We start from the raw sequence: 16,021 nt of genomic DNA, 5'->3' as shown, positions 1-16,021 counted from the left end.
CCTCTGAATTATGAGGTTGTTTTTACCAGGCCCAAATACGACTATTGCTATATGTAAGCAAACAGTGGTGCACACTGAATTGACAGGTTTACACTGGAAACAACAGGCCTCAGTGCTGCCAGAGGGGTTCCTGGGTTTGATCCGGCTGTGGTGAGTGGACAAAAATTGGGCTGGTTTGTTATTATTTTTGCGGGTTATTAACCTCTTATTGACCAGGGTATATTTTGGTTTGTCCATCTGAATTTACCTGGCCAAATCGTAAGGCAAATTATTCAGTAACTGCAAAATTACTATAATTTTTTTTAAAAGCTCCCCTCAAATTAACAGAACATGTTTTATGATCATACACATATCGCTATATGCTTACAATTTACTGCTGAAAGCCAAAAATCTTAGACGTTCTTTGTATTATTTTATAAAAATAATTTTTACAGAGCAGATCACTGAAGAGACGCCATCTGATTATAGTTTATAGCTTTTGTGGAAAAATGGGTCGACTTTCAGTAGACAAAAACATTTGTGAGTTCAGCTTCTTTTATTATAAGAGTTTAAAATTACATCACCCATCTATTTGACTGGAAAGAAGACAGTTACAGCTCTCATATGACCCCCACCTTTAGAATGAAGCTTATGAAATATGAAAGTTATGAAGAATATGATGAAGTGCGTTTTGGAACCACCGGTGGTCTCAAGGAGTTGAAAAGATAAAAAATTACAAACATTTAATTACTTAATTTAATTACTCCATTACTTTTTCAACTGTGTTAAAATTTCAATAGACTGAATCTCTCCTCTCACACAATCAGTTATCAAAACTTCGATTGATGTACATTTTTGTCAGTCCTCTTCAGAGGCTGTGCCCCACTTATGCCCCACGTAACGTTTGAAATTGACATCAGTGGTCAACATATCCAGTTTATTATATCATTGAAGCAATGGATGTACATACAGGCCTAACATGGCATGGATCATCTGTCTGTAATAGTAGTAACCTGGACTGGCCAATGATCTGTTCGGCACAGCCTATAAAACAGTCCTTCTTATTCAAAAAATGCTGGTGCGACTGCTGGTTTTCATTCCAACCAAGCAGGAGCTCAACTGATCACGCCAGTTTACTAACGGCTCAGTTTTATCATGTGTGCTCCTGCTTTTTTATCAGTGTATTAAAATATACCATTTGCTTAAAAAACTGCCAGTGCCATCTAGTGACAACATGAATACTTATCTGAAAAAAAGGCAAAACATTAGCGGATGTGTTTGTTGTATTATGGGTAAAATTATCTTTTTCAGGTGTTTGTTTGTTATTATGGTTAAAATGTCCATTTCTTTATGTGTACCTTGGTTTTTCACGCATTTTGGTGGGTTTTGAACATTTTTTGGCTAGAATCTAGAGAAGCATTCTGGCAACCCTGACCCCACGCCAAACAGTATTTTGACTGCTAAATAACCTTATAATTCAGAGGATCCAGTAACACTCAAAACAATGTACATAGGACAAACTGATTACTCTACAAAAACGTAATATAAAACGGGCTATTTAGTTTTCGAAACTTAATTTTTAGAAAACAGCATTAATTTCTGTCATAGACAAATCCAGCTTTCTCATACGGGATTATTATGCCGACTACTAAATGCCGACTTAATTGGTCTATGCAAAAAAAATGTGCTTGTCCATCTCAGGAACAACATCTCTTTTCTCACAAGGTTTCTTTGCTGACAACAGCTTAAACGAGTAACAAGGTTGAAAGTCGTTTACCTTAACTTAACAGACATATTTGGAAATGTTATATCAGTGGGACACAAACTGCACCCCAATCGTGGTATCACTCAGTTTAATGTACCAAAATCTGAATTATTTTTTTACCTGGCCTTTCTTCAACATATGTTTTTTGTTAGATTCAAACAAGCAATTTTCGGTAATGCTGTTTTTCAATACTGGTATATGGAAATCACCTTTCTTCTGATTGGCTGCCCTGTTTTGTGTCTCATTAAAAAGGCAGTCTGAGCTGAAACACTCCTTACAACTTCATTTCTTTTCCAAAATTATGGACTTAAAATGGACTGTTTTTAAGCTTAGTCTCCATATATTGACTGCATGGACTGATAAGTGAGTGGTATGCTTTGAAACAATATCTATTTCACATTTTCTCACTTTTTTCAGTTGTCCCTAGACCCTGTACCTCTAACTTGCTATTGCTAGTTACTGCTCTGTACAAGGCCATGTATAAAGCTCTTTGTGTGACAAAGTGTTCCCAACATGATAGAAAAACATGAACATTTTAATACTGAGGGGTCATCTGGCTGTTCCCATGAGAAAAAAAGCCTTTAACAGAAGGTTTTAATGGTTAAAAGTGAAAGAGCCCAAAGATTAGCTTTTGGATTTTGAGGTTGTGTTGGCTGTGGCACAGTTGCATTCAGTAGCAGTAATACATAGTGTGGTAGAAACACCCCACAAGGACAAGAATACAAACGTGTGTGTGTGTTGGTGTGTGTGGCCTTCTACTATGACCTGTTCAAACCAGCCAAATAGGCTATGGCATCTTTGCTCACCATTTGTAGGGGAAACAAAATTGCAGAAAGAAAAAAAAATCTCCTTCACTGAAGACCCGTTCAGCTAACTATCTAACTAACACGCAACATTTGTGCTAAATCTTCCCCAAAAATGCCACTTTGCCCCTAAACTGGGGCAGTTTTTTGCCTCCACTCAGGGCCTCTTTTTGTTTTCTAAGCAGTGCCTCCTCAACCTACCCGCCTTAAGGGGGAAGGGAGAGGGAACGCGGTTCGCTTTAACGGACAGGCAAGGCGGCCAATCGGAAAGCCCAACGCGCGTTCAAATCGCCCAATCGCAGCCCGGAGCTCGTCAAAGTGGGCGGTGCCTCGGCCCAAAGCCTCGCCCACTGCCCGAGGGGGTTTGGTTGCGCGAGGGCTGCAGTTTCAGTTTGTTTTATTCACCATTTTGAGTCGCTGAAGGTAAAAAATAAAATTAAATTCAACACAAATCCTTCAGTACCACGGAGACGTTTTACTCTTTTAGTTTTGTGACCGGGAGAGGAAGGGGGTCGGGGTTTTTTTTTCTCCAAAGCGACGTCGCATTCAGCCTCTCCGTTCGCTGGAAAACCATTTTTTTTTTTGCTTTTTATTTTCTTGATTATTTTGCTCGTTTAGCAGCCGTTTTGACGTCCAGCAGCGTTCCTGCAGAGAAGCAGAAAAAATGTCAAGACCAGTGAGGTACGTGTGTTTCATCTGTCCTCCTCCCCGAGGGGCTGCATTGCATGCAACTCTTTTGAGTTTGTTTGGCTTCACGCGCGTTCATTATGATCTCTGCTCCCTTTTTATGCACGATAAGCTGCGTTTGGTTTCAGGGACCCTGCGCGCTCGTCCTTTTGTGCATTTTGCATGCAGCAAGTTAGTCTTTTCAGTAGCGGTGGTCTCAGCCCGCCAGGTTTCCAGTATCATTTTTCCCCCCCAAAAAAAATCTGTTGTGTTTTTGGGTTATTTTTGCGCGCGCTTCTTATCTTGCATCGCCGCGTGCATTCTCTCGGCTCGATTTGTGTGTGTGTGGTGGGGGGTGGTTACCACTTCTTCTGCACCCCTGTGACGGTGCACATGGATGTAGGTAGATCTAGATGTGCAAATGTCGGACAATAAAGCGTAATCAGCTTCGCTGTTCTGCTCAGTGGCACAACCGAGAGAGCGAATACAGAGAATATGGCCTCCCATTCATCCTGGCAAGGCGGCGATAAAAGCCCAGGGCTCGAGCTGCTTCCCCATTGGCTCGCCGATGTGACTGATTTATTTATTTATTTTGTCCTATATATTTATTTATTTACCTATTTTAGGGCCCTGTATCACAATTTGCCTTCTAATGCCCGTCCTACGTCGTGACGAAGCCGAAGTCAGCTTCTTGTTCGATTGTTCCCGTTCCACCTTAAATGGTGCAGCGGTTACAGTGCTGGCGCACCATTTAAGGTGGGACGGGAGGTTTCGAACAAGAAGCTGGTTTCAGCCTCGGCCAGTCGCGCACACCGGAGTCCGCCTCTCTCACGGCATTTCTCGATGTAAGAAACAATGGACTGAGAGGTGGTCAACGGGGGCCTGTTGGGTTTTTTTCTCTTTTGCTTAAAGAGGGGAAAAAAACCGCGTTTCAGAAAATCTCCTGTGTCTGCTACGTTCACGTTAGTGGGGTGACGCCAGGAGTGGGCGAGGCCTGGTCTCGGCGGCCACGCCCCCTTTTTTTGCATTCGCATCTTTTAAAGATTGTAAGAGTGAAACAGCTGAAAGGCCGCAACCAGAAACTGACCCGTCTTTTCTGGCGCTGTCATTATAACATGTTAGTAACACATGTGGCACCAAGATTTTTATTGTTATATGAACATGTTCTGTTTGGTTACTTTAAGTAAGACAGAAGCATTAAAAAGCATGTATGTATGTATGTATATATGTATATGTGTGTGTGTATGTATGTATGTATATATATATATATATATATATATATATATATATATATATATATATATATATATATACACCCACACAAATAGACACATGTATGTGTGTATGTATGTATTTATATACACAACTTATTTTAGCTACGTTTCGTGTATATAAATGTAAGTTTGCGAGTATACTGACAAAAAGGGGAAAGGGTATTTTATGTTCAGCCTATATATGTGTGTGTGTGTATATAATACATATTTGTACACATTTTAGCATATTTCTCTCCCTCTCTCTCTCTCTATTTATATATATATATATATATATATACATATATATATATATATATATATATATATATATATATAATAATGGTAACTTTACAGGACAAAGACTACTTTACTTTTAATGTAAGTCAGTGGAACCAGACTTTTTCCCAAGTCACATTGGGGTTTCTTTTGGTCCATTCATCATAAAATCCACACACAATGTAAAGAGTAACAGGTATTTTCAAATTAGGTCAAAAACTGAAAAACAACAAAAATGGGTTTATTTCCGACAAGATTGAGATGTATGTATGTATGTATATGTGTGTGTGTGTATATATATATATATATATATATATATATGTATGTATGTATGTATGTATGTGTGTGTGTGTGTGTGTGTGTGTGTATACACACACAGTTTTATGATCTTGCCATATGTGTTGTTACTGTATTTTCATATTCACTTCGATTTTAACTGTAGTGTTTTGCCTACTTTGTTGCATCTGCAAATGATGATAAATATTCAAGGGGGGGGTATCGTGAAGGCCCAGCCAGCTGTAGGTGGTTTAACGAGCTTTTGTAAGTGGCAGCCCAGTTTTAAGGAAGGCTGGAGATGCGTCTAGAATGCTTAAAAAAATCTTTTGGTTTCCATAAAAAAAAATCAGTAATCTTGAATGTTTAAGCAGCTTGTGGACAGTACAGTCAATGTGAAAGTACATGTAATCGTCTCTAATCTGGCTGTTGACAGATTCCTGCACTTTTATTGCCAGTGCAGTCTTTAAGGGGGGATTCCACAGATTTCTAAATTGCTAAATGTCTGCATAATTTAATCGTTAAGAAGTAAACAAAGTCATTCAGAATAGTCTGATGTGAAATGCTTTATTATTTTGATTTATAATTTAGGAGAAACTTGTTGACTCAGATTTCTTTAGGAACCAGGGATCACAAAGTCTACAGTGCAGTATAACATTTTTATTCACTAATAAAAAAAAAAACAATGAGTGAATTTACATGTCTTCTGAGTTTTTAGTGAAATTTGTGAAATAGTGGTAAATCTCAGGGGAAAAATCAGTTGCTATATATACACTTTTGATCATAATCTTATTTTAAACCTATCATAAAACATTGTCTTAGGCACCAGGCAACGTGTTCATTACCATTTTATGTAAATGCTTTCAGTGATGCTTTTCAGATGCATTAAAGCTCTTCAGACGTCTGGTTCCCATCACCAACACTGTAAACGATTCTGACAATGATTCACACCTCAGACTACTGTGAATGACATGGTTTACTTCCAAATCATTCAACTGCAAAAACCTATGTGTAGAGTTTTGTAGTCAATGTGGATGTAAATGTGCCTAATGGTATTTTGACCGCCCCCCCCCCACCGCATCATGAATTAATTCCCAGTGCACTCAAAAGATGCAACTAACGATTATTTTCATTGTTGATTAATCTGTTGGTTATTTTCCCGATTAATCGATTAGTCCTTTGGTCTGTAAAATGTCAGAAAATGGTTTTAAAAAATTCTTTTTTTGTCCAGACCCCAAAGATTTTCAGTTTGGTGTCAGAAAATTAAATTTAAATAAAAATTTGAGAAGCAGGAATCAGAATTTTTGCTTTTTTTTAACCTTAGAAAATTACTCAAACCGATTAATCGAATATCAAAATAGTTGGCGATTAATTTATTAATCGATTAATTGTTGCAGCTCTAATGCGCTCTCCTCCTTCAGCTGGGATTTGGGCCTCGCATCGTTTTTGCATCAACATCAAGGCAGAAACAAACACCGTAGTGGTGCTGCCCAGGGAGATCGCAGTGGACGAGGACAGTAGCGCTGGCTATCCTTTTCCCCTGTAACGTAAACCCCTCGTTAAAGGGTTTTATTGCGGCGGCTCCACTAACATTTCCCCTTAATTTGGCCAGACGTGGTGCGACTTAATTACTCCAGCAGGGCCAAAGCAGTTGCGGTCGAGTGGTTTGCACTTGCGACGCATCCTGGTATTTGCTCTGGTGGTCCAGAGTGGGAGGAAAGATGGATCTGGCAATGATAGAGAAGGCAATATCTCCCACTTTGGTGTCCCGCATTTGAGCTTCTGTCCCGGGTCTCCTGTGTGTCTCTTAAATGGGCAGCTTTTCTGTGTCCGCATTGCCACTTCTAGGGATGATTCCTGGAAATTAGACACTTTTGGTCAGGGTTAGTACTCAATTTGTGTCAAAATGGGGGGGGGGCTGGTCTGAATAAGGCCCCTAGGAATCCTGTCAGTAATGTGGTTGTTCGGAGGGATTTTGTAAACAAATATAAAGCTCTGATAATGTTCGTTTCCCTGAAACTGGGTTGACAGTTCTGATCACATTCTGGCCCACAGTTTCTCTGACTTTCTTGTACTCGGCCTAATATCTTTCTTTCCTAAGTAGCTTGTGCCTAATCGCGCATGTTGAAAGGCCTTGTTTGGCAAGAGTGGCTAAATAGGGCACGGCTTAACTTTTAATGAAACCCTCATTGAGATGGTAATCGAAGAGCTGTTTTGACAGTCATTAATTAAGCTAATGGTACGTAGGCATGTTAAATAGTCTCTTGTAGTCTTGACAGGCTGCTGTGCTACTCCATTGGCTTCGGAGCTCTTGTACCATTGCTTCCAGTTTACTGCTGTGACGATGATGGATTGTGTTTACTCCACAGGAACCGGAAGGTGGTGAATTATTCGCAGTTCAATGAATCTGATGATGCAGGTAACGTCCCACTTAAGACTTAATTCACTATACTGTTTTCTGTACACAGGTTAAGCCAGGTCTCGGGTTACATCGCTCTGTGAATTATGATATTTTATTTCTAGAAAGGCTGTAAAATTCCTGAGGGAGGGCAAACATGTCAGAGAACTTGTAGAGAGGAGAATTACCACTCTGCAATGTCTTCTGGTTTCCTCAAACACTAGAGGGCGCTCCAGAGCGAGTCCAGAATGAATAGGTTAGGATGGAGCAATTAAGGAAAATCATAGTTTGTAAATGTTTTAACATTTTTAATGTAAAAGAATACAATAATTTCCTGAACAGTGAACAGCGTAAAACATTTTAACACTGCTGTTATATTTTTAAGAGCTTTTAAACTCGAGTTATAGGTGTTTAAAATGGCGCCTCATGTATTTCCATGACGTCTGTGATAACATCATGTGATACCGTTATGTATTTGAGAAAATGTGTGATGTTGTTTATTGTTTGTATACCACCCAGTGCAGTAGTTTGCAATATGCAAATGAATGTATTATTGTATGCTTTGAGCATTCAGGCCAGTCTCATATGTTCATAGGATGTTTAAGGTGCATCCAGACATTGAAATCAAACAAATGGAAGTCACTTTAGTCCAACTTTAATCATGCAACGCATAGAATTCATCAGAGTGTTTTAAGTACACTGCACAAAAAACCACAATGTATTTTGTCCATATTATGTTTAGTAAGGAAGTTTAAACAAGTTACCCCATGAGACCCCAGACAGGTCTGTATCTGTCACCACTGCTTCCTGTATGAATAATATATCAATAACGAAATCAAAAACAATCTGCTGTTAAGCTCTTTTTGGTTTTTGGTGCTACCTGAGAGGTCTTGCATGTGAATTGCCAGCCTCCACACACACAAGCAGGAATGGACAATAATGCACTCGTGCTTTTAAAGCAGTGTAATTTATTGCTTTTTTACACTTTTTATACTAGTAAGAAACAGTGACTCACATTATTGAAATACTGTGCAACACAATGAAAACCAAGATTAAGAATATATATATACACTGATGAGATCATAACATTCTGACCACCTCCTTGTTTCTACACTCATTGTCCATTTTATCAGCTCCACTTACTATATAGGTGCACTTTGTAGTTCTACAGTTACAGACTTTACTTTGTTAGCCCCCTTTTACCCTGTTCTTCAGTGGTCAGGACCCCCATGGACCCTCACAGAGCAGGTACTATTTGGGTGGTAGATCATTCTCAGCACTGCAGTAACACTGACATGGTGGTGGTGTGTTAGTGTGTGTTGTGCTGGTCTGAGTGGATCAGACACAGCAGTGCTGCTGGAGTTTTTAAACACCTCAGTGTCACTGCTGGACTGAGAATAGTCCACCAACCAAAAATATCCAGCCAACAGTGTCCTGTGGGCAGCGTCCTGTGACCACTGATGAAGGACTAGAGGATGACCAACACAAACTGTGCAGCAGCAGATGAGCTATCGTCTCTGACTTTACATCTACAAGGTGGACCGACAAGGTAGGAGTGTCTAATAGAGTGGACAGTGAGTGGACACAGTGTTTAAAAACTCCAGCAGCACTGCTGTGTCTGATCCACTCAGACCAGCACAACACACACTAACACACCACCACCATGTCAGTGTTACTGCAGTGCTGAGAATGATCTACCACCCAAATAGTACCTGCTCTGTGAGGGTCCATGGGGGTCCTGACCACTGAAGAACAGGGTAAAAGGGGGCTAACAAAGTAAAGTCTGTAACTGTAGAACTACAAAGTGCACCTATATAGTAAGTGGAGCTGATAAAATGGACAATGAGCGTAGAAACAAGGAGGTGGTCATAATGTTATGCCTGACCGGTGTATATTAAAAAAAATACTGTCCTGTCAATATTTAAACATACAGTGCTATGAAATAGGAAGGCCATCCGCATAGGACAGAAATGGTTTCCAGTGGAAATAAAACGTATTATTTGACCCTTACATTGTGAACTTGATTTTCTCTAAGATGAGAAAATGCATCATGTGTCTCATCCAGTGTCCAAAAAGAGGAGAAGCGCAGCTCTTCCAGTTGAGTAAAATTAAGCGCCTTGCTATAAGAGAAGGATATGCTTTTCTATCAGACTGGCCACTGGACAAAGACGGTATTCTGTAGTGACACCAAACAAACCAGTAAGCGGAGTGGGTTCCATATGGACACCAGTGAAGTCAGAAAAAGCCCTGAAGATGGAGGTCCATTGTAAAGAAATAGAGGGACACGGCCAAAACATATAAAACGGCATGGCAGGTGTTTGCTTACAGCGATCATATATAGGGTTAACGTCTTTGCACTAGCACTTTTAAATGAATAAATAAAGTACTTATTTACTAAGGAACGTGGTGGATTACAAATTAGATGATACGAACGTTTTTTTCTGTACCGATACTGAAACGTTAAGTATTGGCCCATGCTGAGCTTATATATATTTTCTGTTAATAGTAGCCCGTTTCAAAACACGCTGCACTACAGTTCCCAGGATGCACTGCAGCATAATGTGTATATATTCATATATTTATTCATTTTAGTTATTTTAGTTCTAAATATGTTAAGTATTCATTATGTAATATTTCAAGCTTCACTACAGCTGCCTTTATTTTGATGTTGATGTTTTGGCATATTTTGAATAAACAGTGACTCAGATTATAGCAACATATTATTTAACAACCAAATAAAAACACAGACGTTCTCTGGCTCCCAGATTTGTAGAGGTTTTGTTAATATGGCCCTTTTAGTGGTTGAGTTTGGCACCACTGCTTTACAGAAAACACATTTTAATGCACAATTACTGTTTTTTGACTGAATTGTATTATAAAATGTGGCCTGTGCAAAAGTTCTGAAACATTTTCATAGTTATTTTTTCCCCAGTATGTTAAACTATGTGCACTAAGATTAGCAGAAAAGTGTCATATTTTCAGTTTATTCACTGTAGAATATATTTGAACCTATTTTCACTTAGAAAATCAACAAAATGTTTGACTAGGGGTGCTCAGACTTTTGCTTACAAATGTATGTGTGCTGTCAGGTTAGATTTGTTACAAGATTGGATCGGATTCATTTGATATCCGATCCAGTATTTTTGTGTTCATATCAGACCAATACTGATATGTGGTATTAGATCAGTGACGTTTCCAATAATTAAAATTTATCAGCAAATTAATGAAATTTATAAAATATTAATAATAAAATGAGATGATGCGGTAACGGCTGTTCGTTACTATACACTTTTTTTTATATTATTCAGGCTCTTTATAAATGTTTTTTATCTGTCTTTTTCAATGCATGATCTAGAACAGTCAGTGGTTCTCAAACTGGTTCTCGTGGTACATGCATTCAGCACATGGCAGTCAGCCCCAGTCCAGAAAAAGAGAAACCTTTAAGGGACCCTAATGAGGAGCTGAGCTTCCCGGGTTGGGTTGGTTTTTTCCGCGTGGGAATGTTCTGCTGATCCAAGTTAAATGTTTTGCTTGTGTGTCTTCCAGAGGAGTACGAGAGAGACTCCGAAAAGCCCAAGAAGGTGCGCGCATCCCAGCGCGAAATCAAGCACAAGAAGTCCAAGAACTCGAAGGAGGAGAGGTAACGGTCCTTTCGCTTTTAATACCCCGGCATTCGCAAATAATAGAGCTTAAGCACATCATTTGAGTTGTTCTCTCGTTATAGGAATAGTTTAATGCCTGCTTGAGCAGACGGTGTTGCCAGTGCTAATACTGTTAATGGTGTGCAGGATTATGAGCCTTTAAAATCCACTTCCTGCATTTGACCCACATAAGTGGTTGCTAATTCTAACTGTACACTCGGCGCTGGAGCTTCAATATTGAATCCATCGTTTGTTGCTCATGCGTGTGTTTTCTTTTCCAGTGACGAGTCCGACGACAAACTCTCCAAATCCAAAAATGATTCAGCAGGTAAGTTTGTTTATTAATAGTGATGTACTGACATTAAAACTGAAATTCAGGACATGCTGGGCCAGGAACTGAAAAGAGCCTGACCAGTTAAAACAGTACATAAAATCCGTGTTAATTATTAGAGTATGTAGGTTACAGTGTGTGTCACGAAATCCCGTGTCTTTGACTACAGCCCGCTTAGTCTTCCAGAGCAAAGGATTCCATTATATTTGGTTATATTTTGCACTTTGTTGACTATGAACTTTTTCATCATTTCAAAAACTACAAAGGACATTAATGTATTAACAGGGACCTTATTCTGTGTATCGATTAGGATGTCTTGTTTTCAACTGGCATCAAAACAGTAGTAAAGAACTTTTGGGTGTTGTACATTTTTGAGATGTGCATTCTGACTAATTTTGATAATCGAGTATCCATAGGAGTTCATGAGTAGATACACTGTGAACCACAGGGAAGGACAAACAAAGCCAAAAGAAAATGTAAAAGTTTTGAAAAGTTTATAAAGTTTTAATTAATGGTTTTTGTCTCACTTTTGGCTGAAAACTGATTGTCAATAGACCATTTTTGTCCAGATTTTTTATGGCTGAAAGTTTTGGTGCATCCTTATTTTTTTATTATTATTATGATTGTTATTATTATTGGTGGTGGTGGTGGTGTTGTTATTGGCTGCTTAGCCTCGGTTTAGAGAATGAGTGAATCCGGCACTGAAGCAGCTGCAATTTGTTTATCTTTTGCCCACCAGATGATTTTGGTAGTGATGAAGACAATGACTTTGGAGAAGAGGAGGAGGAAGAAGATGGAGGAAGTGATTACGAAGCTAAAAAGGGTAAAAAGGGGAAGAAGGGCAAGGTGGAGAAGGCTGGCAAAAGGTCACTGAAGAGAAAACGAGATTCAGGTAGGTGCCAAATATGTCATTTCTATTCTTAATACAGCCATTTGACATTAAAATTATAACAGTGGTTGTTTCAGGGGGGATTTGAGCTCTGCTTCGCCCACAAATGCATTCTTTAGGATGTGATTCTGTCAGGCTGGACTGTGTTGTAGGTAATCGAAACCACACTGGCTGGAAATGGAAATGAATTTATCCTGCTGACAGTTTCAGTTTGTCATGTATTCACTTAAATACAAAATAATGAGCTTAATAAGAATTCATACCTTATGAATTTTTTCAGTGTACCACAGTTTTTATTAGGTTGAATGTGATTTTGCCTAAAGTCTCTCCAGCCTCATAACAGAACACACGTGTGGGCAGAGCATGGTTAGATCAGTTGTTTGACTGACCATATCGTCAGTGGTAATTAAAATGTGTGGTTTGTCTTCACAGACGATAGTGACGAGGACAAAGGGGTGAGCAGGAAGCCGAGGCAGGTGAGGCAAGCTGCCTCTAAGGCCGCATCCAAACAAAGAGAGATCCTGCTGGGAGGTGGAGGAAGTGAAGATGAGGATAAAGATGAAGAAGAGCAGGCCTTCTTGGACCGTAAGTCTGCTGTCTTAATGATGGGGTGTCATCTACCTCAGCCTTAAGTTTCATTGCTCCTTTTACTTAAGTTTTGCTGGCATTTTTTCACCAAGAAGTCCATCTTAAGGCTTGAGGCCACCGGTTGTGATGTTCCAGACTGCCAGTTCACGATTTCTGTGTTATTTGGTGAAATTTTCCCAGTTAAAACTTAAGACAGCTTTGATAAACGTAGGATATAGCAGATGTTATAAGAAGGAGACGGGTCACTGGTCACCGGCTGAAATATCAATTAGAAAGTTTGTAATACTCAACATGTCTCTGTTTCCGAGGAAAATCCTGCCCTTCTTTAAAATGAGCGAATCAGCTGCTGTTTAAGCAGCAAATGACAGTGTGTGCCCTAATCATTGAAGATCTGCGCATGCGCAATATTAATAATTAATAATTTAAAAATGGCGTTTTTTTGCATGTTATTTGAGCCAGTCGCTATAAACTACTTATGCTGTTTTGGTCAGATTTTATCAGTGAATTTATATATGTTTTTGAAATATTGAATTGATTGGCTTTTAGTTACAGATTTCCCCCCATTCTTCAGTCTCTCCTCATTCAAACAGATTACAGTCTGGTCTTGTATGACTGGAAATAACAACCGTTGCCAAGGTGGCCGTCGAGTGGACAGACTTTCCTATAAGGGCTTTGGATATAATTAAAATGGCAACTCTTGGGATTTGAAAATCACACTATTTTACTGTGAAAATGATTAATCATTCAGCGCTGGTTGATAATCTGTTGTTACTAGTTTCACACACACATACATATAATGTGTTTTTTGTGGGAACGGGACGTTAGTCACACATTTTCTGTCTGCAGGAACGGACTAATTTCACAAGATGGCGCTGTTTATTTTACCCTATAAGCAGTGTGTGCACAACATGTGACGGTGTATCAGCTGGTACAACACATTGACTTTCTACCTGAGATTTTAGCAGCATTTTATCACGATCAGTGACGTATATCACATCATCAACGTTATCATCAGCACTAATGACAAAAAAAGATTAGGGCTTCAGAAAGGTGGTGGTTATTTACATAGATAATTACAAAGAAGAGCTGTTGGATTTATGTTGTCGTAGGGGGACGATCTAGGCAATGCTAGTAGTTTAGCATTCCCACACACAAATCTCGATATGTTACCAGTATATATTTGCCGCTAAAATTTGAGGCTTTGCGTCAGTCTTGCAGCCCTTACAGCTACGTTCACATTACAAGCCTCGTTGCTCAAATCTGATCTCTCTGACACGATGGTTCACACTCGTTTGGGTAAGTGACTCAAATCTGTCATTAATGTGACGAACCGGCGTCCTGAAATGACCCTCATGAGCTCATCCTACTCAGTAACGTCACGTGAATGAATCACGTTCATCATCAGCACAAACTAACGAGCAGAACGAGCTTCGCTGAGAAGATAATTAACTCTGATCAGCTCTCAGCTTCATTATTAGAGTGAGACGAAGGTGAAAAAGGTGAGATGAGTTGCTTTTCCACCGTTTACAGGCTTTAACTTCTGTTCGGCGCTGCTGCCATGGTAACGCTGAATGATGGTCACGTGCAATGGGGAAAAAAGCACATGAACTCTGATCTGAGCGTCACATTGAGGTCGCATGGCCACGAATCGGATACGTATCCAATCTAGGACCACATATGAAAGTGGCTCAGGTCAGATTTGAAAAGATCAGATTTGTGTCCACACAGCTCTGAAAACATCAGATCTGAGTCACATTAGGACAAAAACCAGATTTGTGCCACTTCAGCCTGGTAATGTGAACGCAGCCTAAACGCCTTAATCTTACCGGGAAACAGGCTGTGATTTTCCTCAGTATGAACAGCCAACAGCTCCTACGTTTCTTGGTCATGTACAAAATACATTCCCACCACGTTTTTCCACTGTTAAAAACAGAAAACGCCTCAGAGTTCTGCTTTGCTAGTAATGCTGCGTCGCTTTTGCGCAAGTAGCAGCATGAATACGGAATAGTCTAGTCTGATTGAGGCTATTTTGAGTACAGTTTCTGTCTGATTGAACGAGGTGGGTAATCCTGTAAATAATCTGTTCAATAGAAGAATAATATCCGTGTAAACGCCTGAATCTGATTACATTCCCTGTCGGAAAGTTTAAGTCCGTTCTGATCATGTTCGTTGCGTCATAGTGAAAGTTTATAATGTTCAACATGGCGGAGCAGAAACTGGTCTGATCTTTAAAAGACGGCGGTGGGACGGACGTCCAGCTTATGTGTCTCAGAACACGACGTCTTCCTCTTGGCCTTCTTTAATAAGGACATGTGGAGGACGTTTTTCTGAGTCTGACATCATTTTAAAGTAATTAAAAACACAAGCACTGCTCACTGCTGCTCGTCTCACTCTGACTGGACTCACGTGATGCTGGTTATGGTAACGTCTACACTAAGCGGTTCTCTGCGCATGGTTTTGGTTATGTGTAGTGAGCATGTAAACAGATTTTCATCAGATTGTTGAGTAGAGTGAGAATAAACACCTCAGTCTTAATCTATAATCAGAATGTATTCAATCAGATTGGCAAAAATCATTGCATGTAAACAGCCAATAAATGGAAGATAATGACAAAATAAGAATTTTGACTGGTAAATATGAAAAATCGTGCTGAAATAAATGCACAATTTGCTCAGTTGTAGTAGATCAGCCAAGACGTGTTTGGCTGGACGCAGTCTGGTTTTGAGAGGGTCAAGTTGATCTTTTTCACTGAATAGAGAGATGAACTAACAAAGTAAGTCAGTTTTGGTTTCGTGTTGACTTTACGGCAGTGTTTCCCAACCTCGGCCCTCAGTTTCTCTTGCTGTACACATTTTAATGTTTCCCCTGCTTCGTGCAAACCGACAGTTGAAGAATCACTGGTCCTTCAAGAGTGTATAATGAGCATGTTGCAGTACGGGAAACACTGAGCCGTGCAAGAGCAGAATGGCAAAAGATGGTCCAAGCGGGAAAATGATAACTAAAACCTTCTGGATTCTTTATTGCTGTTTGAGTAACACGCTGATTCCAGTCATTACGAGAGTGTGTGAGAGAGATGAATGATTCATTGGTGTGAACTGGAGCTGTCAGTATTTGCTTTACACATGGAATTTACTTCCTTCTGGCAGCCTTTTTTGTTCA

General features: G+C 39.6%; 1 protein-coding gene across 1 annotated transcript in view; it reads left to right on the top strand.

The window, feature by feature from the left end:
* The first annotated feature begins 2,913 nt into the window (after positions 1–2,913).
* nucks1a (nuclear casein kinase and cyclin-dependent kinase substrate 1a) overlaps positions 2,914–16,021 on the top strand; it is a 21,239-nt gene continuing 8,131 nt past the window's right edge. Inside the window, exons 1-6 of the mRNA XM_036559635.1 lie at positions 2,914–3,228; positions 7,385–7,434; positions 10,960–11,053; positions 11,336–11,382; positions 12,125–12,277; positions 12,707–12,859. Coding sequence (XP_036415528.1) covers positions 3,212–3,228; positions 7,385–7,434; positions 10,960–11,053; positions 11,336–11,382; positions 12,125–12,277; positions 12,707–12,859 — 514 coding nt within the window. The 5' untranslated portion in view covers positions 2,914–3,211. The remainder of the gene's footprint in view (positions 3,229–7,384; positions 7,435–10,959; positions 11,054–11,335; positions 11,383–12,124; positions 12,278–12,706; positions 12,860–16,021) is intronic.

The sequence above is a fragment of the Colossoma macropomum genome, unplaced genomic scaffold, assembly GCF_904425465.1.
Source record: "Colossoma macropomum unplaced genomic scaffold, Colossoma_macropomum, whole genome shotgun sequence".
NCBI classification, from domain to species: domain Eukaryota; kingdom Metazoa; phylum Chordata; class Actinopteri; order Characiformes; family Serrasalmidae; genus Colossoma; species Colossoma macropomum.
Note: the sequence above shows the minus strand (reverse complement) of the source record. Positions and strands in the feature narration are given on the sequence as shown.